Source organism: Phascolarctos cinereus, unplaced genomic scaffold (genome assembly GCF_003287225.1).
Source record: "Phascolarctos cinereus isolate Bilbo 61053 unplaced genomic scaffold, phaCin_HiC Scaffold_5;HRSCAF=322, whole genome shotgun sequence".
Lineage (NCBI taxonomy): Eukaryota > Metazoa > Chordata > Mammalia > Diprotodontia > Phascolarctidae > Phascolarctos > Phascolarctos cinereus.
Genome location: NW_027555958.1, coordinates 380,226,702 through 380,252,051, shown reverse-complemented (window position 1 = coordinate 380,252,051; position 25,350 = coordinate 380,226,702). Strand labels below are relative to the sequence as shown.

Below are 25,350 nucleotides of genomic sequence, written 5' to 3'. Positions count from 1 at the left end.
TGAGTGATCTAACCAGCCATTTGCAAGTTCTAAGGTTTTAAATCCAGCTCCTCTGAAATCCCACTATGGTATTCTTTGGGAAAGTAGGGACCAAAGTGAAGTTTGCTTCCCAATCACAATGATGTGGCATACAATCTTCTCTAACTGTATACCCCTAAAATAACCAAGCAGATATTATGATGTTTCTCCCTCCTTTTTCTTCCTTGCCCTTCCCTCCCTACTGAGTAAACTTATTCAGTAGGGCAGTAGGGCAAATTCAGATTATGAGTGGTGTGACCTGGGTTAGTGAAAAATGATAGAAGGCAGTTCTGATCCCTACAAAAGAACAGCAGCTGGTTTCCTATCTTTTAACTGTAGCAGAGCCTAATGCTCTGAAGCAAGTACACAGGGGTTAAGAGATTAAGGTAAAAATCAAGTTCTAGAGAAGGCACCTAAAGCTGATCCTCTCCCTTTTTTCCTATGAAGGCCTTTAGAGTACAGTGAGGATCAGCCACACACTGCACTCAAGACATGTGATTTTTAATATTTCCATAAAAAAATACAAATGAAATTAACTCTGTCAGGAGAGTCAAACACAAGACTCAGGGAAAGGGGCCCAAGTAGATTTTCAGATCAAATATTAAGTGCATCCTTACTCAGATGACTGTGTTCTCTCCCCACCCCTCAAAAGCAAACATTTCATTTCAGTTCTCAGTGGGGCCTAGTCAGTAAAATGGCTCAGAAGGCCGCCAAAGGTGCAGAAAGCCTAACAGAACACTTCTGCTTGTCCTTGATTATGCAGCACTAGGACATGGAAACATTGATTTCAAGGAGAGGTTGGGAACAGTTTAGGAAGAAAAAAATGATAAAACTGAGCAGCAGCAAGAACCATTCTGAAGGATGAGCCCTGCTGAAAACAAGGCTCTATCCATTCCAGGCAAACCTTGCCATGGTGAGATGGGGCCTGATATAGACAAACAGCATGTGAATTGATTGCAAAAATCAGTGATCTTCCCCTAGCACATTCCACTTCCACAGTGATGACATTCACTGGTTTGCTTTGCTGGTTTGCTTTGTTTTGTTTCCTCCAGATGTTAGTCTCCAACACCAAGAGAAACAAAGCTCTACATTACACACAACAGGGGAGAAGGATCTCTGAATGGGTACACCATCTTATTCTTCCAGGATAAAACGAGTGTTTCCAAGTCCAGTCACACTCTATATTAAGTTGGATTCCTTTCAATTACCCTCACTCATTTCAGCAGCACTCCTGTCCCTAGGGTGTCTGATGATCTCCCAGTCTTCCAGCCTGTAGGTTTTGACAGGAAACCTCTGGTTTCTCTGAGGCTGTTAGTGTCCTATGGAATGAAACTTAAAGAGTTCTGCTGTCCCCAGTTGCCAGTGCACACTAAAACAGGCTTTTTTCTTAGAAAAAAGGCTTGGATTTAACCAATGTTAAAACAGGTTGGCACCCTGTGAACTAAGCTGGGCACATCAAATACCCAGGAAGTCACGCCCACTTCAGCTTTCTGGGAGGCATCGGGCACAACACACAACATCTGCTTAAGCACAAGGTAGGCTGGAGAATACCAGGAAAAGGCTCCCTGGACGATGGAGTGAGAAGATAGTGGTCTCTCACATGTCACTCAAAGTGCTTTCCTGTGCATTTCTGTCAACTACCCATTCCCAGGAGCTGGTGCCAACATAGGGGAGTTCAAATAAGTATAGCCATCACTGCACTGGTGCCTGTAATCGCCCCGTCCACACAGTGAGAAAGAAATTTCTGCAAGGGATCCTTGGCTCTCCCCCAACCTGCCCCTTGAACTGGTCAATGGCTTTGGCTGGTACTCCACCCTTGGTCACTTTTCACGGAGGACACACACGCCTGCATCACACCGCTGGGTCCCCATAGATGTCACCACTTCCCAGCTGTCGATGATGGGGTCATAGCACTCAATGCTACTCAGTAGGGAGTTCCCATCATAGCTGGGGGGGGAAAAAGCAAAAGAGAGCATTAAAAGCTCTGCTCCTTCCCCTGATGAACTAGTGTTCAATACAAAATATGCCCCACTCCTAAACCCTCCCCCTTTCAAAAAAACAAGATTGGATCCCACAGAGTCTTGCCCTAGACATATGATGAGTCCTGCCTAGTTCCTGAATCCTCACCCTGCAATAGCATAGAGCCTCCCCCGAAGCACTGTGGCCCCAACATAGCATCGTGGGGTGGTCATACTGGTAACTGTAGTCCAGGAGTCAGTTCGGATATTATAGGCTTCCACAGAAGAGAGGTGTGCAGTACCATCAAACCCTCCCACAACATAAATATGGTCATTGAGCAGTGCTACTCCTGCACCTGTAGAAAAACAGGAGATATCAAGTAAGCACTACTGAATTTAGGATTGTTCTAATTAGATCATAGAAATAGAACCTAAAGACCCCTGCTCCTCATTCCTCATTGCTAATTCACCTTGAGACGACTAGGGATGTGGATACAGAACAGTCCTAGGGTATCTACTACCACATGAAGACCTACCTTTGGGTAGGGTCTGAGATGGAGAAAATTAGAAATAGAATGATTCTTTTTCTCATCTTTCTCCCCAACTTCTTCTAGTCCAAATCTGATTCAACCTTTAACTTCCTTCTCAATAGAAAAAGAAAAGCATCAAGGTGAGAAGGAGAATAAAGAGATACTATGAAGTGCAAGGACAGTTTTTGCTTTTTCTTTTTATCCCTAGCTCTTAGCACATGTCTGGCATATAATAAGCACTTAAAAACATTTGCTGGTTGATGAGCAGTTTTCATGAATTAAAAAAAATAATATGCAATTAAAGTCCTTCATAAAGATTTAGAACACCATTTACAACACCGTCTCTCTTCCTTTGTTCCCATCTACTCTACTTCTAAAAAGTGTTCACTCAGTGAAAGTAAAACAGCTAAGCTATTGCCTACAACATCCTATCAGATAACTGGAGACTGAAGTCCATTTCATGACAACTGCTTCTTATATGGGGAAAACAAAGGCAAAGAAAAGAAGTGGTTTTGTATATGCTTTGTAAAAAAGCAGGTGTCAGAACCAGTGGATAGAACCCATGGTTCAAGATTCTTAGTCTTATGAGGCCTTACCGATACTGGACAGTCACTTAAAATGAGCCCATCAGCATTGCTATGTGTCCCAACTCAAATCTGACTTTTCCTCACCTGAGCGTTTAGTAGCCATTGGTGTAACATTAGTCCAGTGTCCTGTGTGGGGATCATACTTTTCAACTGAATTCAAGATATTCAGTCCATCGTATCCTCCTGGAACACAAAGCAGGACCATTCTGGCGATTCTCATGAGGAATGCTTCTATTTCCCCGTTTGTTCTCAGCTTTCCTATTGCAGTTTCATACATTCTGAATAAAATATTGACTGCACCATATTCTTAGAACTACATTGATCTTAGTTATTAGGAAGTAGTAATCTAGTTTATGAAAGCAGCACACCAAATGGAAGTCTCTGGACTAGCCTGTACTTTGGCGAGAAAGAATTCATATGCAAAAAAGCAGTGTCTGAAACACAGCCCCCCATATTTAAGTCCCAGGCTAAGTACCTAGGCAGTAGATCACCCCATTGGCCACCACTAGTCCAGCACCTTCCCGTGCTGTCTGCATATCTCCCAACATGCTCCACTGGTCAATGTTTGGGTCATATCTCTCCATGCTGGTATGCCGCCTGCTCCCATCAAAGCCACCAGAGACATAGATCATATCTGCTCACAATACACAAACAATAATATAAGAATAAGAACAGTAGCTAGCATTTATATAGTACTTTAAGGATCGAAAACCACTTTATAAATATTTCATTTGAACCTTAAAACAACCCTGGTAGGTCAGTAAGTAGGTAGGTGCTATTTTTATCTGCATTTTACAGAAAAAGAAACTAAGGCTGAGAGAGATTAAGTGACTTGTCCAGGGTCACATAGACAGTGCCTGAGACTATATTGGAACTCAGGTCTTCTTGATTCCAACATCCAGCACTCTATCACTAGTACCCACCTAGCTTCCTCAAATCACAAATAAATGAAAAAACAAAAAGAAAGACTTCTAATGCCTTTGTGTTAGGAATGTTACAATCTCCATGTTAGAAATTTCCCTTACAAATGCTGGAAGTAAACTGAGAAGCTCTAGGTTAAAAAAATTTTTTTGAGGTCACAGAGATCTGAAGATAAGGAATTTTAATCAAGCACTTGAGAGCAGGATAGAAAATAATACTCTATGGCAATGCAAGGCAAGGGAAAGATTAAAATACAGTTTTTAATCCTGGTTTTGCAGCTAGGACATGGGGACTTGATTATCCAGTTGCTACCCATCATGACTGGTACCAAGGCTTCAATTATACTTAAGGGGCTATAATTTTGGTCTTGTCAGTGTCTTCCAGTTTCCCCAATTTCACTCCTATGCCTAATAATAGGAATGTTACAATCTCCATGTTACAACAGCCATGGATGAATGTATTTATTACCCTAACACATGCCTACCTCCCAGAGTGGTAGCACCTGCCAGGCCTCGCCGGACATTCATGGGGGCCACAGAATACCAGACTCCATCCTCATCAGCTGTGTAGTCCAGGCACTCCACTGAGCTAAGGCGGGAGCGGCCATCATAGCCACCAATTACGTAAATTCTGTCATGTAGGGATACTGTGGCCACGTAACGCCTCTTCCGAGTGATGCTCTATGATATGTGGAGAGAACAAATGGCAAATGCTAGGTACGTGTGCTCCTGAAAAAAAAATCCTGAATGCTACCTTTTGCTATCATATACTTTATCCTAGCCTCTACTGGAAGTCCTCACTACTCTCTTTCACAAGCTTCCCTCCACACATGATTTCCATGCCTCCATTAAGATCTTTTTGGAAGACTCATCATCTCTACATATCTTATTAGGTCCCTCATTTAATGTCTTGTTACCATCCAGTCTCTTTTCCCCATTTATCTTAGTCTCACAGGCCCTGGGGGAACATGACACCAATTTTCTTGGTTGGATTCTGAAAAGCATTTTGGCCACATTACTGCTCAAATCACACCCAGGATCATATGACTCCATTCAGGGGGTCCAATGAAGTTCCCCCTAGCTCTTGAGAGTCTACTGCATGAATGATAAACAGGAACATCCGTGTGATCACCAATAAGATAGTTCAGAGCCTTGTTTGCACAGACTCCAGAATTGCAATAAGGCTGTGCCAAGTATCAATACTTTCAGAAGCACTCAGACCTTTACAGCAAAGTTATGACTTACAACCTTGACAAAAGCTGAGATTATCCTTACGGGCTACTCTAGGGCAATAATGCAATTTATCAGCACTCAGAAAGTGAGGGATGCAAACTGAAATTCTCTGCTCAGGGATGTTTTTATTACTTCTTACTGGCAAAAAGCTCCATTCCTGAGTCTTGGGATCATACTTCTCTACCACGTCGATGGGGGACTGCTGGCTGCCGAACCCCCCCTATCACCAGAAGTACCTCATTGGCTCCTGAGGACAAAATAAGAAAAGGATGGGTTACTCTTCCATCCCTAGCTGGAGGTAGTGTCTCTTCTGGGGAAGTCCAGACAGAAACATTTACAGGGCATCTACTCTCTTTGGTCTCTCATTGAGTAAAACTACAATCTGAAGATACAGATTTAAGGACAGGGGAATACTCTCTTCGCTTTAACCCCATCTCCCTAGAATAGCTGGAGGCTTAAGAACTAGTGAATAGATTTCTGTAGTTTCTTCTTTGTCTCTATGACACTGCTTCCCTGATTTGGCCACCTGAATGAACTCCTTACCAGCTGATCAAAGCTGCTCACTAGAAAAAGAAAGCTTCTTCACCATCTTCAAAGAATAATTATAATTTTTTTAAAATCCCTGTTTTGACAGCATTAATACCTTTGCCTCTGTTCTCCTAGAGTACCTCAGGGCAGATGATTTTCATTCAGTTTCTAGAAGATTGTCACATATTGGGCTATTACTAATTGCAATCATAACCTAGGCTTGCTTTGAATCTGCCAGGAAACTAGCACATACTCTAGAGCTTAGCCTCACCCCCTAAGGGGCAACTTCTTTCCCAAAGGCCAAATAAAGAAGTCCCTTTCTCTGCTCAGAGGCAATGGTCAGACCTTTCTTTCTTTGCAAAGTCAGAAGAGTTTTGACCAAAGGGACCTTTCAGATTACACTAAACCTGTGAGCATACACTCCCACAGATTCTCTCTGGTTGGGAGTGAAGGACCAAAGCTGATTTCTGAAATGAGCTTTTCCAAACCCCTTGCCACCCACTTGCCAGATTTCTCATGGCAAGGCCATTCAGAGCTAGGAGACCACCAGACCCATAACCTAACTTTCCTCTGAACCCATCACTAGTGGTGACCATTTGAGAGGACACCAGGCTGTCAGGAGCTGTTTTACTTCTCTGGGTTTTGTAGATCAATCTAGTCGATCTACCCAATCCTGTCGATCTACCCAATCCTTCAATAAGCTGGTCATCTCTACTTAGAAGGATATTTTAAAGAAAGAGAGGGTAAGAGTCTCTTCTGACTTCAGTTTCTAGGATCTCTTGAACAAAAACTGTCACACAGAGTACCAGAGGCTACAAGCCACAAATCAGAAGACAACCTTAATGTTTGCAAAATGTGAGAAAGACCCATTGGTTATGCAAAATTCTGTTCAGTTACATATCAGTTCCTGTCAGTAGCATCATCACACACAAAAAACAGTGGCATTTAGGTGGAAGTATCACCTTTTCCTTTATACAACACGTTCACAGAGTGAAAGTGCTATGAATGGGAATAGGTGGGTACAATGCTTAAAGGAAAGAGACCTATGAAGATAGCAAGCTTGGCCTTATCTAAAATGCCCTGCATTACAAGCATGGCCACCCATTCCTGACAGAACCCATCTATGAAAAAGCTGCATTTCATGTTGTGGCTATAATTCTTCCTAGGTATAAAGATAATACCAGTATAGACCGTATAGTTCTAGGATGTATACTAAGATAATATGCCTGAGAAACAATCTATTTTGAAAAGGCTGCAGGCAAGGGAGGTGCTATAAGGAATATCAAAACATTTATCATTAACTTTAAATATTAGCCATTAATTAATAAGACTGAGGTTTGGATTGAAAAAGTCTCCTGGGTTAACCTGCACACAAAAACCCCCTCACTCTCCGTTGCCTGCTCATAAGACTGCAGGCACTATGTTCATAGAACTACCTTAGACTCTGTAGTTAACCAGTTAAATTTCAGTTTCATTCAACAATATTTACTGAGTGCCTACTATATGCCTAGTAATGTATGGTAGGCACTGTGGGCAATACCAAACAATACAGGCACAACCCACATAATATCCTCCTGATCAGTGGAATTTGGTGATAATTTTATTAATACAGTATAATCAAACTGTACTATAATTGTTCCTATGGAACTAAGTGGCTCTGATCTATCACACTGTGTCACCTCTACCTGGAATTCCCCAGGAGAAGTAAGCTCCATGATGGCAGGGCTTTTTGTTTTGTCTTTGAATCCTCAGTGGATAGCACTGTGTCTTGCACACAGTAAATGCTTAATAAAACATTTGCTGGCTTGGAACTGGTAAGATCTTTTCTTTCCTAACCTTAGCTAAGATTCTTTACAATTCTCCATCCTACTATCCTATGACAAGTGCAAGACAATGCCTTGCACAAAGCAGGAGCTTGCTAATAAATGGCTGCTCAATTAAGTCAGTCATGTCCCAATTGTCAACACAGCTGCTGACTCTTTTTGGGTCATCTGTCCTGCAAAATAAGAAAGCAACTGAGAACCGGGCCTAGAGGGCCTGGGTTTAAATTCTGCCTCTAAAGATTACTACATATGGGGTCTCGGTCTTAATTTCCTCCTCTATAACATGAGGGAGTTCAGTGAGCTGGCCTCTGAAGTCCCTTCAAACTCTAGCTCTCCTATGATCTCAGGAACTCCAGCATTTCTTAGCATCAGTCCCTAAAAGGCCAGGTTATTTCTTAGAGCCCTTGTACACAGGTTTGGGAGATGGTGCTCAATCTTCATCTATCCAAGCAGGGGTAGACTACATGTCTGGAGAGCAGCTGTACTACTGAAATGAATGCCTTAAGAGAGTTCTTTTAAAACATAATTTGCTCTGGGTTATAATTTAAGCATACCGGTGAATGTCTTCATCTTCCATTGATCTAGCAGGGGTTAAACGACAGCCAGCGGAAAGCAAAGATGACAGAGAAGGGAATTTGAAGGTCAAAAAAACAAACCACTTATTTCAGACCTGGGATGGCCGTGCACTCGAGGTCATTTCTGTTCCCCTATTTTCAGCCATCCACTTGCCACACCTCATCCTTACCAAGTCGAGCTCTTGTTCTGGGTCCCTGCATTTGACTTCGTAGTTCTGGCCTCAGGTGGAACTTCTTTGCTTCATCAACCAGGTCCCTGCACTGCAAGCTGCATCTTATGAAAGGCTGGAACACAACCAATGTGTAAATGAACCACAAGCAATAAATTTTTCAGGGAAGTGCAAACTACATTAAATAAGAACTGACTTTTGAACATACAGAACCATGAAACTGGTGGAAGCTCTGGGCTCCACAAGGGCTGCTGAGACCCATCAAAACAACAGGAAGAAGCTTCGAAAATGTCCATGACTGAGAGTTTTCAAGAATCTGCTGGAGAACACTGTGAGGCTGCAGTGACCTCCAAGCATGAAGGAAAGGGACGGACACCCTGTTCGAGAAGCCCCAAGCACACCCAGCTCCCTCATTTGCCTGACCACCCAATGAATTCTCGTGTGAATGGCACAGGAAAATGAACAGAGTAAAGGCAAGCAGAGGTGCCTGGGAAGGACTTGTGTATGGGAGTTATGAAGGATGACATGCAGGATAAAGATAATATGAGCTATGGTACTAAAAATCTCTGAGTTCTTTAGCCTCTATTTTTTTTCCTTGCCAAATAGATTTTTAAAAATAGTTAAAGCTGGGTCTTTGTGGGAAGAGGGAAGAGGAATTAACAATCAGGCTAGGTGACAAAGTGGACAGAGTGCTGACCCCTGGAGTCAGGAACACCTGAGTTCAAACCCAGTCTCAGTCACTCACTAGCCATGTGACCCTAGGCAAGTCATTTAACTCTGTTTGCCTCAGTTTCCTCATCTCTCAAATGAGTTGGAGAAGGAAATGGCAAACCCCTCCAGTATCTCTGCCAAGAAAACCCCAAATAGGGCTACCAAGAGTTGGACACAACTGAAATGACTGAACAACAATAACAACAACAAATAACTGTTTGATGCTTAGGGGGCTAACGTGGGCTTATAAGCCAACTTGGCTCACAGCTATATTTTATAATCATCAAATTGATGATTAAAATGCATCAAAGTAGAATTGTGTAATAAACCATTTTAAAGATACTTTCAGTTAGCTTATCCTGGGGCGGGGAACCTGTGGCCTCAAGACCACATGTGGCCTGGGGGCTGTAGGCTCCTCACCCCAACCAGTTACCTTGACTTCCCCACAGTCTCAAAAATAAGAAATGATTTCTGTTCCTTACTGGTCAGTCCTATTTTCCTAGTCAATCTGGGATGTCCTTAATGCAGGTGAGATGGGAACATGGCTGGTTGCTGGTGGTTGGCTATGTGAAACGGTTAAATCTTTGAAATGCACAGCGCCAAGAGCCTGAGCGGGCAGCATGCCACAGTGGAAAGGAGGAAGACTTCAAGGACTGCTCCTGCCACACAGGCAATCTGTGTGACCTTGAACAAGTCACTGTACTCTCAGTTTCCTCATTTGTAAAATGAAAGGGCTGGAATAGATGACTTTAATGGCCCTGCCAGTTTTAAGTCTATGAATCTAAATGACAAGTTCAAAATAACAAAATAAAATGCAATGACGTGTATTAGTTCACTTGACACATGTGTAACTAAAAGCTTCCATGTACAGTACTTCTGGCTACAGATGAGCAACATTAAATACACTCTCCTAGTTCAGTCATGGTATTCAAGGATATGTCTCTTTTTAGCACCCTTCAACCCCAGCTTCCTGGCTAAGGAGGTCTCTTAGGAAAATTCCATGTCCCACATACAGAGAATGGAAATCTTATTCTGCGCATGGGGCTGAGCTACAGCAAAACCAAAGGAGGTGGTAGAGTCTGGGCACCTCCTAGGACCTACCTCAGCATCTATCACATCCGTGATGTACCTGGGCGTCAGCAGGGGCATCCGGACATACTGTAGCAAGTCAGGCAAGGATTGCTCTCTCTCTTTTTTGGCATGCTTCACCCAGTTGATGACAGCTTCAAAGACTGGCTCTTCTGAATCTACCTGCCGATGTACCATAGAGAATATGGGTCACTGCTATTCAATTCAGTTAATCTTCTCTAGTTTCTCATGGGGTAGATGAAGCTTTGTTAAAGAGACATCATTTTTATCTTCCTCTAAACCCCCTTTCATAAGTGGCCCAGCCCCAGGGAACAGTTTCCTGTATTATGGTTAAAATCAGGTCAGACACAGAATTACTGCCAGATTGATAAGAGTATTTCCAATATTATAACAAATAGGCGGTAAGATATGTTTTCATTTTTTATTTCTTCCTCTTCTTCCCTCTTTCTTAGCCTTCAGAAACTTGAGGGCATTTGTTATCTTTAACTCAAAACTGGGCCTTAAATTAACCTTTCATTCATAATTTCTCTTTACATAAGAGGCACAGTTCCTAGCACACATAATAACACAAAGAGTGTGAAACAGAGCACTTAGAGTCTAAATCAGGCCACTTGGAAGATAGGGAAAATAGAAGCAATTCACCCCTAGTTAGGGAAGGGAGAGTTAGGTTTGAATGCTACATTCCTTCCATCAGTCTTTGACTTTGTAATAATCAGGGTTCAGAGTAGTAGTTTTCTGCATTCATTCTATTATCAGAGGCTTCTCTATTAAAATTTCTAGGAACTCAAGTTGTTGAGAAACACATCTTGAACTTTCAGTATTTTATCACTATTAAAGTGGACATGGCAGAAATCACTGGAACAAAAGAGCCACATGCTAGATTCTAACTAATATCTCTTGGCTTAAGGTAATTCCACTTAGCTCAGTGTAAGTTACAGGGTTTCTCAATCACACACACCAATGACACTCAGCCTCCCTGGAGGCTGTCCTAGTTCACTTAGAATGTGATTTACCAAAACCCAATTTTCAGTTAACATATCTACCGTACAAAGTGACATACATACCTGTAGTAGATGCCACTAGTTGATTTTCAATTAATCTTTTAGTACTGTCAGAGGAGATAACTAGCCTATTCAAGAAAAGTAAATTCTGCTAAATTACTAGCATTGGGATTTAGGACCGGGATTGGCCTTATTATGCAATTTCTTGCTCTGTCATTACTTAAATGGAGATTTACTAGGGTAGCAATATAATTTCATATACAGATAGTTCTTGCTTTATATAATTTATATAATGCAAATTCAACTTTACTTAAAGAATTCTGAAAGAAATACACATTCCAAAAAAACCTACCTAAGTTAACTTTACTGGACAGTACTGTCCTTGCTCTCTCTCTACTCTTGCCCCTTGGCTTGGCACTTGTGGCCTCCTATTACCCCAACAAAAAAATAAAACTCAAGTGAAAGTAGAAGAATGGACACATGGAGAGATCACTACCAGTGCCGCCAGAGCAGGGGCCTGACGTGAGACCTCCAGCTCTGACGGAGATCTTTGCCCTGCTCTTCCCACCCGCCTTCATGTCTGGCCCTGGCCCCCTCATGTCATTTGTCCTCCTCTGTGTGTGTCCATGTCTGGTCCCTATGTGTCTCCCTCTTGCATATTCTTCCTTCAGTTACAGCCAGGCCCCTGTATAGCTGTCCCTGCCCCTGGGGGCTCCTCCTCCTGCTCTCACTTCTCTGTTCCTGGCCCCCACATGTTCTTGAACTATGTGTAAGCCCCCCTCCCTGCACAAGCGTGCAACTGTTTTCCTCCCTCTGTCTCTCCCTTCCCCACATCCTTGGGTATGTGCACATTACATAAAAAATCACTTTGCATAGAGGTCTGCAGGATGATCCATTTATGTAAAGCAAGAAATGCCCCTATACAGAGATACTCCCTTCTACCAGCATTAGTTTATCCCAATATTGAGAGACAGTGATTCCCTTAATGGTAGAGGGAATAACTAGCAACAGCTGGTAACATTTTGTGGCCAAGACAGTCACATAAGGTGCTGTGTGAGGTAAAACCACCAAGTCACATCCATACCTGAATTTCATCGCATTTGATTAGCTTCTCCACCTCTCCTTGGCTCAGAAGGATGAACTCTTCATGCTGTACCACTTCAGGAAAATGCTTCTGACTGAAGACTTCAGCTGCCTGCATCAGGTCAACACAGTTATGTGTCTCAGCGAAATCCCTGATACCTAGGCAGTTGGATGGGTCCAGCTGGCTTTCTAGGAATTCACAGCAGGCTTGCTTAACACCTATGACAAACACCAACAATGACAGAGACTTCAAGACACCTTGGAGGGGCTGAGTCTGTCTACTTCTTTGGACCCAGCTTTACTGTTGTATGTTGAAAGCCTGAAGCCATGGTTGAGGTACAGACTGAAAAAACTGAAGGTAGGAAATTCTAAATGTGATTCTGCCTTTTAACTGTTCATTCAACCTTCATCAAGATTGTTTTACTTCTCTATATCTCATTTTAAAATAAGAAAATCAATTTAATTTTCAGGGAGGTTAAAAGAATGTAATAAAAATTATTTCAAAGGTCTTGGAAAACAAGGTACACAACTTTTAAATAAGTTATTTAGTAATCTTAATTCCATTCTGCAAGTCTACCAAACAAATGAGGCCTATTTTGGGTGCAGAAAGGTTAGCTACAACCTCTTACAATTCTAAAGGCAGCAGTTCAGGACATAAAATTAAATCCACAAACATGTACAAAAATAACAATGTCATCCTAACGCAATTTGCTTTGTGTGGACTATATAGAAACCTCTAACTACTGAAATGAAGCATAACCCGTGTCAAAGGAAAAACTGGCATGGGGGAGGGTACTGTATTCAACTTCATTACAGTTTGGAAATCGTGGTCCCCAGGAATTTATAAAAGCCCTTTTTGAAGAGAATTTGACACTCTTGTTTGCATGTTATAGCAACTGATACTCCCCATCTGGTACGTTTCCCTAAACTGGGAACAAAAAAATGTTGCATACATTCTTTGTCACAGACTGCCCATATATCAATTAATATCAAAAAATCTTCAGAGATGCCTGAATCATGAAAAGCAAAACCTCTGCCTGACTGGCGTACCTTTCAGCTGAAGCAGACAGGCTGCAGGAAGCAGTTCCTGTACATTCTCCACCGTCACATGCACTGTCTCTGTGTACACAAAGTCCAACAGGATTTCCATGGTGGAGGCAGTCAAACCTTGAATATCAACGTATGGCTTCCCCTTTTCTGAGAGCTGCAGATTCAAAGAGTAATAATACACAGTGGTTGAAATTCCAGGGGATACAAGTAGAATCTCATTTGATGAAGCCTGAAGGTCTATCAAAATTGCAACACTATATCTAAGTTTTGTGAAAACAAGAAGCCAATAGAGACAACATACCAAAGAGGCACACTCTTATCATTTATCCTAGTCACATGAAAATACATCAAAAGTAGAGCAGTACAAAGCCTCCTTAGTCAAATCCATAATTTGAAAGAGATAAGAAATGCAGCTAGACGCTGGTACTTCCTCCCCCCCCCACACACACACTGTAGCTACAGGCTTCTATTTTGACAAGAATTTAGCAATGGTATTGCAATGTTCATAGTAGTCTAAGACATACCATCTAGAGAACAATGGTATTATGAGATGGGCATTTGCAGCACTTAGCAGCTTAGGATCACTGAAAGCACTGCACAATTTCCCAAATTTGATTCAGGATGATTTCCTTCTCCTACTGCATCCTGAGCCCAACCTATTCGTTAAAACTAGCAAACACCGAATATTCTACAGATGATGCTACATCTTAGAACACTGCTTTCAAGCACCTAATGAGATATTTGTTGAGTTGAACTGTTGACAAAAGATGAGGATGAACACTTGTTGGATGTTACAGAAGGCATTCTTTGGTCAGGGGGAAAACATTAGAAAATACGGCTAAAGATCATGAAGTGTCAGGCAGGAAACAGAAGCTTCTGGTATCCAGGTGGTGTATGCATCACTGCAGGCAGGTACATCAGAAGACAAAGGCAAACTTGAACATTTTATTTATTTTATTTATTTATTTTTTGGTTTTGGTTTTTTTAGGCAACTGGGGTTAAGTGACTTGCCCAGGGTTACACAGCTAGTAAGAAACTTGAACATTTTTAAAATTTTAACTTTTTTTTTTGATTTGAACATTTTTGGTTATGAAGATAGTGTCTGACAGTGTGATGGCTTAAACTATAAGGATGATGGCTTCTGGCCAAGGATAATAGGAACCTAACAAAGGCTACTAATACATTTGAATGAAACCTTGTAAATCTAATCAAAAAGGCTGTAAACTGAAAAGGAATGGGAAGGGAGGAAATTGCTTATGTTAATCCATCCATCAAGCTAGATATCACAGAGAGTTGCTACAGTGTAGACAGATTAGGAGCAGATACATCCTGTTCAGAGGAGACAAAATCCTAAGAAAGGAGCGAGTATCAAAAAACACATGGCCTTAGCTGTTCCTACACAAAGCCCCATATTATAGTTAAGAGGCAAAATCAGCTAGAAATTCTACAAAGGGACACAAATTGGACCTCATAGGTCTCCTCTGAAGTTTGGTGAGATGAGACCTACAACTTTATTGAAAAGAAAGAGGATAGGTAAAAGGAGAAATCATAGCATTTTATATTAAAAAGAGAAATTACCATGAGAAAATCTAAGAACCTAAGGGAGAAAAGTAGCATAGAGAACATTTAGGTTAAAAATCAACAGAGGCAGAATCAAAAGCAAAACCACAAAGAGAGAAAGAGAGAAGAGATGAGGAGTTTGGGGAAATGGATCACAGTGATATAGTAAGGATAAGACTTCAATTATTCAGACAGCTTGCTGGAGTTCTCTCTCTGCCAAAAGCAGAACAATTAATAATTTCTTGACTTGCCTTAATAATAATTATTTCATTCATCAAAAAACAGAGAGGGACCAACATGCAGAAATTCTATTCTATTAGAGTCTTACTGGAACTGGACTTGGAGTCTCAAAGACTCTTCTTTCTGAGTTTGAATCTGGCTTCAGACACTAGCTGTATGACCCTGGGCAAATCACTTAACTGTTTGCCTTAGTTTCTCATCTGAAATAATCTAGAGAAGGAAACGGGAAACCACCCCAGTATTTTCACCCAAAAACCCAAATGGGGTCACAAAGAGTCAGACACGACTGAAACAACTCAATAACAACAACAAAACGAAGAGGAACTGGTTGTTAGGGTGGAAATGCCGGGAACCTCAGGAGAAAGTGACCACTCCATGTTAATTGGATGCACTCTGACATGCGCCTTGATTTGGAGAGAACAGGTTTCAAAAGCTTTAGAGGAAGGACGGACGGGATACTATAGACTAAAGTTCTAGTCGATCCATGAGTAATAGAAAGCTATCAAGGGTGAAATCCTGAAGACAAAGAGAAATAATTTTAAAAAAGAAAATATATAGATAGATAGATACACATGCACATACACATATACCTTTATTATATATAAACCTCTATTTCTCTATATATAATCTATGTCTATAGATATATGTCTATCTATGTCTGTCTGTCTATCTATCTATCTAGATGATGGAGACAAGTACAGGTACCAGCATGTGGCATGCTCCTATAAGGTCAGCAGTGCTAAAGTAAATTAGCTGACAATGGTAAGGAAAGCAAAAGACAACAAAAACTTTTCTTAAAGCTATATTGGGGGAAAGAAGATGATCAAAGAAGGGACGGAATGCTACATCGCTCTTTCCAAAAGAAACAATTTATACAAATTCCAATCACCACATATTTTTTAAAAAGGTCAGGTGTTATTAAGAGTATTTGATGCTTTAGAAATATTTAAAACACGCTTCTGTATAATAAAGCGGTTATTACACAATTCAACAAAAAAAATCACACTGTTACTAAATACAATGATCACCAAATGGGTAGACTTCAAAGTACATCTACTGTATAGCATTTTTCAAACAACAAAGAAGCTGTGTCTACCTAGATAAGAGAGTGTTAGTATAGGTTCCCTGCTAGGACATGAATATAACCATTATTATATGATGAAAATATATTTGCGCAATATTTTTACAGCTTTTCAAAATGCTATCACATATATGATTTCATTTAATCCAAATAACCCTCTGAGATAGGCAACATAAGCATAACGCCTCCGGGCCTCAGTTTCCTCAACTGTAACATGAAGGATCTGGATGATTTCTGATGTCTCATCTAGCTTCAAATCCATGGTTTCACGAGCTTATTTATTCACATTTACAGATAAGGAAACTGGTCTTTAAAAGATTCTTAGACTTAATAAGTTATAGAGCTAAGACTAAAATCCAATTTGTTACTACTCCAATGAGCTTTCAATGACATCATATTGCTCCTGCGGATTCTTACCAGCTTTCAAAAATGTGATACTGTTTTCTACCTTTCTCTTACTCAAGATACCCTTAAAATTCTCCCCTTTTCTTATCTTTATTTCACTTCTTACACATAAAAACATGCTACAAAAGATGCTTTTGTGAAGGAGTGGAGGGAGAATTCTTTTACAGGACAACTTTACAGTCATAATTTTCAACCAGATGCCTGTAGAAGAAAAAAAAATGAATAAGTAATAGCCTTATGTTCAAGCTGCCAAAGAACAGGATGTACACTATATAATTAGCAGTCAGCAGTTCTAATTCGATGTTCAGCAGCTGCTGGGTAAACTATCTCAAGGCTAAATGGATCAAAATCATCTGGTTCTGGTGTTCTAAATCATACAATTTGCCAGAAAGTCAGGAATCTGAGAGAGTCTGTTTACCAAAGACCGGTATAAAACAAGACTGGATCTGTTGGAACTACATTTCAGATTTCAATATTTCTCCTATTCCAGATATACACATTAGAATTAGCCCCAGACTCAGTGTCTTAAATAAAGAAGTCAAATTTTAGGCAAGCAAGAAAGTTATTATGTAAATAATACAACCCACAGTCATGGCACTGTCTGCTCTGACACTCAATGCTAGTAGACACATCTTCACTCAATCAGCCTCTCTAAAGGTTTGTTGACTGACACTATCATTTTGGGGTTAGAGGATAAGATTCTTCGTGATCAACAAGATTCTTTGACTCTCCTTACAATCTATTCCAGGCCGTGAAACACCGAAAAACTCTCTTGCTCAGCCCTCCACAAACAATAAGCATACAGAGCCAACTTATTCTAGGTTTGAAGGCCTGATGACAGTGGCTCCTTACTTATAGCATCTCTTAATACTCTTGTCTCAGGCATCCCATTTGTTGCTAAGTAAACTTTTTCTTAATCTCTTTGTTACTTTTTCATACTCCAGACTTAGTACCTCTTCCCTTAGCTGTCCCACACATCTAGAACAGCCATCTATACTCACCTCCTAAGATGCCTTCACAGACAAGATAGAACTAATTTTCTTCAGACTGGGGCCTAAAAATTATCATGCAAAATTCACCAGACTTTAAAACAAACCTCTGCTATTTGATACACATGGCTAACAAGCTCTAAGTAGGAGTTCTGAGTTAGTTTTCTACTTACCTCACTAGTGAACATAGCACAGAAGTAATCGCTACAAGCGGCCAGCACAATCCGGTGGGCAGGGAAGTCCTTTTGCTCCACTTTCAATGTAACATCGCAGAGGGTGTTGCTCTTCCGGAGAGAGTTCATTGAATTGAGGATGGACTTGGCATGTGAATTTGTCATTATGTCTTTGGGAGCCATATTGCCTTTCCCCAAGCAATATGGAGACAATGAAAAAGGGGTCCTGGGATTCTGTAAGTAAAAGAGGAAAAATGCTAGGTCATTTCTAGAAGTCTAGGGGCCTGAAGCATTCTCTAAGAGTTTCAAAAATAAGTGATTCTGGTTTGTTTTTAAATAAGGAGGTCTTCCCAAGGGAGGAGGCTACCACATAACTATTAGAAAGTTTATCTCCTTAAGGTTCCACAGATAACTCCAATATCGAGAAAAGGCAAAATGATTTTTGAACAATTCTTGAGAACTTTTATGTAAGAAAATGTAGAACTTAACGTTATTTGAACTTCATTAACAAGGCTTTATTAATCCTGTCATTTTCTTCTGTTTCTTCTTTCTGTTTCCACTGCCACCACCCTAATACAGATCTTTATATCCTCACATTTGCACTGTATTTCATTTGTTTCCTAACTGGAAATTCTTTTTTTTTGTTTTTTTTTTAATTTTTTTTTCCATATGCTTTTGAGTTGAAAATTTTTTCTCCCTTTTTCTTCCCCCCCCCCCAAGACGGCACATAATCTGACATAGGCTTTACATTTACATACCCATTAAACATATTTTCACATTAGTGAAGTTGTAAGTAAAAATTAAAACCAATAGGAGGAACCATCAGAAAGATGAAACAAAATTCAACTTAAGGTAAAAATAAGTGAGAGTGATTCGACTTCCATAGTTCTTTCTTTGGATGTGGACAGCATTTTCCATCCCGAGGCCTCTGGAGATGTCTTAGATCCTCGTAATGCTGAGAAGGGTTCAGTTTAACATTCTTAGTTATTGCATAACGTGGCTGCTATTAACCAGAAATTCTTCATACATTCTTTTATCCTCCAATTCAAACTATGTACTGCTAACTAGAATGCATAGGTTTGTGTCCTATCTCCCTGAACTGATTGTAAACTCAAGAGTAGGAACCCTACCTTGTCCTTGCTTTTTGTATCCCTCAGAGCACATGGTAAAGGGCTTTGAATACTGCTTAATAAGTATTCATTGACTGACAACGAAATTTAGGGAATGTATGCAAACTACAAGTAGTTCTACCAACTAATTGTAACAAAGGCCAGTGTCAATGAATAGTATAAATCATTTATGTATTAATATATCTCATTAGAAATATTGTTCAGCTGGAGGAAATGCACTATCAGTTGCTAATATAGATAAAACTGGCAAGAAGATATGGTGGTATTGTACAACTTCAACAACCAGACAGCTAAGGTAAAGATAACTAAACTGAAGTTACAAACAACTGAAAATTGACCTGATAAATTCGTGATCTTTCTTATTGACAATTTCTTGTTTAAAAGGGCAGAGGAATCAGGTTCACAACTAATACTGGTTGGAAAAATGAATAGAACAGAACCTTGGGCAAAAGCAGACTTTGACTTGGAATTTCTAATAACCAAGGAAAGACATTTTTCGGAAAGAGAAAGAAATGTCTTAGACTATGTAAAGTAAAATCTAGAAAGTTCAGAAACTTGAGAGGTAAGCTCTCCTTGCCTAAGACTTCAAAAGGGAAATAGAAGACGAAAGAGGAGAGCTCACAAAACAAATTTTTGACCATAGAATCATGAATGATTTCTCATGATTAGGAAAGGGAGAGGGTGCCTGAAGAGATAGACATGAGTTCACGGGGTATTTTCTCATGAGCTCAGATTTTTTTTTTACAGCTTTAAACTTTTATTAAAACAATCAGTTAAAATGTCAAAACCTTCAGAATAGAAAACAGACTTGTGGGTATTTAGCCCTAACAGGGGAAGGGGCTCCATCCCTCCAGTCACAAGACATGCTATACAAATACAAATTTCAAACTCTGCTTTGAAAAGGGGGCTAGGGCTAGTCTGGATGTCCATGTTGGGGGCATGATCTGCCAAGTAAGCTGGCGAAAGAGGCTGACTCCCCTGTGTTGGAAACCAGGGAAACTTGCACAAATGAGAGCAAAGTTGGGTTAAGAGATCTGAAATGAACTCAGATTTTTAAAAGATTTGCACACCCACCTCCCCCCAAAAAAGAAAAAAAAACAGGAGGAGGGTCATCTAGCCAAGGAAGACTACAAAAGAATAGCATGGCTCTGAAAGAACATTGAAGACTTTAGCCCAGGGTGAAAAAAATATTAACGATGCCAAAATGAGCATTTTTAAAAGCTTTGTTCAAGGCAAGAACAAGAAGGAAAAAAGAGGTCTTTTACATGGGGGAAGATATTAATGTCAACAGACTTATAGAGAGGAAGCATAACTATTCAATTCCTATTTTGCTCTCATCTTCTCTGTCAGGGAGAACAATCTTCAGACTACAGAGAATATTCAAAAGAACTGAAACCTACAATAAACATTTGCAAACATATATTGTGCACAGAGCATTGTGGTAGTTGCTAAAGAGATATAAAAATGAGGTAAAATGTGTTTTCTGCTGTCAAGGATATTATAGTCTACTCTAGTAGATAGGGCAGCTAGGTGGCGCAGTAGATAGAATGTCAGGCTTGGAGTCAGACTCATCTTTCTGAGTTCAAATGACCTCAGACACTTTCTAGTTGTGTGACCCTGGGCAAGTCACTTCACCCTGTTTGCCTCAGTTTCCTCATCTGTCAAATGAGCTGGAGAAGGAAATGGCAAACCACTCCAACACCTTTTCTAAGAAAACCCCAACAGGGTCACAAAGAATAAAACATGACTAAAAAATGACTGAACAACACAGGTAAAGCAACATAGTATTTAGATGTTTTACATGTATTAAAGTTTTTCTGGCCTAGAAGATAATGGAAAAACTTGCAGATGTATTTGATAAACTACAATTGGTGATTTTTGAAAAGGAAGACAAAACAGGTGCCAGAAAACAGGAGAGGTAAATACTGCCCTGACTTTTAAAAAACAACTAGTTTGAATGCAGATCAAAGCATAATGTTTGCTATTTTTTTTTCTTCTGTTTTGTTTTGTTTTGGTTTCTTTCTTGTGGTTCCTCCTATCGGTTCTAATTCTTCCTTACAACATGTTTACTAGGAATGTATATGTATAGCCTATATCAGGGCAGGGAGGAGGAGAAAAATTTAAAACTCAAAAGCTTATGGAATAATTGTTAATAAATCAAAATAAATTAATTTTTTAAAAAAGAAAAAAACTGGCTAGAAAGTAAATTCCCAAAATTCAACACAATTAAATTATTAATGAGCTTGCTGTTGATCCCTAGCAAAACCCTAAAAAAAGATTAAGTTGGTAGGCTGAGTAGTAAAAAAGGGATCATTAAAAATCAGAACTAGTTCATTAAAAATAAGTCATGTCAGAATCAATCAGAGCAATAGTATATCTGGATTTCAGTATGGTATTTTACAACATCTCTTATGGTATTACTTGAAAATTAAATGGTAAGATTCCAGTTGGTAGAGAGTGCTGGTTGTCAACTTGAAAAAAGGTCCTCAGCACTAGTCTCTTTGAAAATTTTAATCACTGGATTAATTTCTTAAAAGACAGAGGTGACACATTTGGCAAATATGTAGATGATGTAAAGCCAAGAGGGAGGGGCATATGCTGGATGAAAGAAAATTCTGCAATAGGCTGGAATCATAAGGGGCTATATTAGAGTTGTAAAGTGATTCAGTTCATAGTGTTGGACTAAGAATCAGGAAGTCCTGGGTTCAAATCCTGCCATTGATATGAGCTAGGTAACTATGAGCAGGCCATATAACCTCTCTGATCTTCACTTTCCTCATCTGTAAACTGGGAATCACTGAAGCACCTACTTCAGAAAGACACCTGGAAGCTCAAATGAGATTATGTAAAGGGGCTTTGCAAACTTCGGAATAACTTCAATCATTATTATTACTTGCTGCATATTGACTTAGTTATCTATATTTTATTGTATTTTTATTTTGTTAAATATCTCCCAATTAAATTTTAATCCTATTCCAGCAATGCTGGGGCCATCTGTTTGACACCTCTGCTCTAAGAAACTATGATTCTATGACTCCACCTCCTGCTTTCCTTCAAGTCTTAGCTAAAATCCCACTTTCTACAAGAATCCTTTCTGAATTCTACTTAATGCTAGTGCCTTCTGAGATTATCTCCAAGTTATCCTGTATGTCCTTTTGCATACATTTGTTTGCCTGTTTTCTTTGCCATTAGGTAGTAAGCTCCTTGAGGGTAGGAAGTGTTTTTGCCTTTTTTAAAATCCTTAGTGGGGCAGCTTGGTGGCACAGTGGATACAGCACCAGCCCTGGAGTCAGGAGGACCTGAATTCAAATTCGGCCTCAGACACACAACACTTATTAGCTGTGTGACCCTAGGCAAGTCACTTAATCTCAACTGCCTCACCAAAAAGCACACACAAAAAAATTAAAATTCTTAGCACTTAGCCTAGTGCCTGGCACACAGGAAGTATTTAAATAATGCTTGTTGACTAAGAGATTCCTGGGGCAACAGTTTGAGTAAAACAGTGCAATGTGGTAGAAAGAACTCTAGCCTGTAAGTCTGAAAAACTGGTTCTGACTCAAGTTCTGCTGTTAACTACTTGTTAACAAGTAGTTAGAACTTTGGACAGGTCTTAGTTCAGTTGTAGCGCCTTGCAAAACTAACCTTGTATGATTCTATTTCTAAAAGGGCATCTCTATTACTGGGTACTGATTGACCAAAGTTAAAATGCATCAATAAATAATTAGATCAAATACGATCTATTAAAACTCCTCAACTCTACCCAAGAGCTTAACTGGGGCCCCTGAACACACAGAAACCCACCACCTTGATTTAGAAGCAAAATCTGTTACCTTCCAGGTTCAATAACAGTAACCTATGGCCATCATTACATAAACAAACAAACCACAGGGTTTGACAACACAGTTACAATTCATTAAATATGCCAACTGATCAAATTTGAATCATTCCACTTTTTAAAAACAAACACTCTTTGGGGGAAAGAATGGGAGAGACTGGCAGTTTGCCCCATTTTCTTTAGTCTAAAACTTTTCAAATGATCAAGAGAATACAATGATGAAAGTAAAAATGGAGTCTTTAATAGCTTACTCTCAACCATCATTTTTCAATATCAAAGAAAGACAATTCCAGGCCATCTCATTAGCAGCAGTATACTTATCACAACTCTTTCATTACTAGTTATCCTTTTTTTTAAAAAAAAATAGGGTAATCCACACATCATCTGTATATGGCAGGTGACAGTTGTTCCCACTGTACAGATGAGAACACTAATCACCAAAGCATGAGCGATTATAAAATCACAGGACCTTGGCTTATTGTTTTTGATTCTCTTCTGTTTGGGGTGTTACCACAAATGGGGAAGGGGCCTGTGCAATCACTCTGAGGGCACAGAAAGAAATGTCACATGTGAAGCAGCTAAACAGCACAATGGTTAAAAGCCACACTGGACCTGGAATCGGGAGGACTTGAGTTCAAATCCAGCCTTAGACAAGCACTGTGACCTAGAACAAGTCACTGAACCCGTTTGCCTCAGTTTCCTAAACTGTAAAAAACCAAAACAAACAAACAAAAACAAAAAAGCCACACGGTGGTTGTGAGGATCAAATAAGATACTTGTTTTTAAAAAGAGAAATGCTTAGCACAGTTCCTGGTACACAGTAAGAACTACATAAATGCTTATTCCCTTCTCTTTCCAGCAGACAGAAAGATAACTGGAATTAATGCCAGCTGGCTTTTCCAGCTACCTGTGTACGTTGAGGGCAAGTCATTACTTCTAGGGGTCTCAGTTTGTCATCTGTAAAATGTGGGTGTTGGACTAAATATCTCTAAAGTGCCTTCCAAAAAAAAAAATAGCAACAAAGTGCCTTCCAGTGCTAAAGTCCTCCAATTTAAAAAATGTCTAGTTGCGCTGCACCAAAAATCAGTGCTCACCGAAGCCATCCCTCCCACGTCACGACCCCCCATGTCACGAACAGAACCCCAACACCCTCCCCCAGCTGGGTCTGCGGGTTCCCCTAGAGATTGAGAGTTGCAACGGTAATGGGAATGTGGGGATCGACGTCGGTCCACTTTTAACTTGCGGCAGGATGACAAAAGGCCCTCTTCCCCCGCCCCAGACGGAAGCCGGTCCCGGGATGAGGGGGCGGCGGCTCTGGGGCGCAGCGGCCGGGCAGCCCCGCCTCGTCCTCCCGCAGGACCCGCGCCTCCGGGTCCCTCCCCGGCCACACGGGGGCGGCAGCGCGCGGACGGGGCGTGGAGAGGGGCAGGGGGAGGCTCAACTGTGGCTCCTTCCACCCAACTCACCTCAGCACCCCGCCCTACCCAGCCAGGCAGGGCTGGCCCCCCGCCCGAGGGCGTGGGGTGGGGTGCGGGGCCCGCAGGCGGCTCAGTGGGCGCCGAACAGCCGCCGCCGCCGCCTCCCGGTCCCGGAGCCGCCAGAATCGTGGTTGTCGTGGTTGTTGTCGTCGTCGTCGTTGTCGTCGTTGCCGCCGCCGTCGTCGTTGCGCGACGTGATGACGCACGGAATGCGAAGACGGGCCCCCTTCGCTTTTTCCAAGTGCCACGTGATGATGCGGGGTCACATGACCATCTCTGCACCACACTTCCTGGTGCTGCTTGGAGCCGGTAGGAAAAGCAGGGAAGGGATAGGGAGACTTTCGCGGAGCGAAACGGGGGTTGGGCGGCGCGCTGAAGCCCCTCCTCTTCGGCGGCTGGCCAGGCAGGGCCGTGGGTATAGAGTGCAGGGAGGGCCCCCCTTGGGCCTCCGTTCAGCACCTGCCCGCGGCCGGTTTTCTTGGGCTCGTGGCCAGGACGCCTCTCAGAGCTCGGAGGAAACCTACGGAGCCGTCGTCTCCTTCCAGGCCCATCGCTCAGAACGACCTCTGGGGTCCGGCGGGGCTCGGTGGGCGCCTGCCGCTGTGGTCAGAATCGACGCCGTGGCCTCTTCCTTCCTCTCCACGTTCTCTGCATCACAATGGGGCCAAATCATCCGCGCCCTGGGGGGACCTCCAGCGGTCACTTGTCTGCGGAGGCGGGCGGTCTCCTTCCAGGACTTTTCCCAGGATTCCTCCGGGAGCCGCCGAAGCCCCGGTGTTAGGCCCCACGGCCGTACCCTCGTCTTGACTAGGTCGCTAAGACCTAGGCGAATAGGAAGCAAGTCCCTTTTAGGACGTGGACTACCTCGAATTTTGCTCGATTGAATAATTACTAGAGGTGGGGGTGTGTGTAGTAATAAAACATTGCACCCCACCTCTTGGGTGAGGGGTACCTCCTCGGAGTCTGACCTCTCCCTTTCAGAAACTCTACATTCCTGCCAAATCAGCTCTTCCCCCAACTGGCTATTCCCAACTCCCACCTCCCTGCTTTTTTACAAGTCAGTCCACATCTCTGCCTCGAAGAAATCTTGTCTTCCTTTTAAGGTTCACCTCAGTCTTCCCTGGTTCTTTGGTGTTAGTGCTCTATTTTCTTTGTACAGAGTTTTCCTCCCAATGGAATATAA

General features: G+C 41.4%; 1 protein-coding gene across 1 annotated transcript; it reads right to left on the bottom strand.

The window, feature by feature from the left end:
• Positions 1-968: 968 nt before the first annotated feature.
• Positions 969-24,239, bottom strand: KLHL12 (kelch like family member 12). The gene is given in 13 exon segments (XM_021003240.2): positions 969-1,965; positions 2,146-2,332; positions 3,178-3,276; positions 3,569-3,727; positions 4,499-4,694; positions 5,386-5,466; positions 5,468-5,493; positions 8,343-8,457; positions 10,155-10,304; positions 12,228-12,445; positions 13,277-13,430; positions 17,725-17,958; positions 24,156-24,239. Coding segments are annotated over 12 exon segments (1,695 nt in total). The 5' UTR covers positions 17,908-17,958; positions 24,156-24,239; the 3' UTR covers positions 969-1,838.
• Positions 24,240-25,350: the final 1,111 nt, after the last annotated feature.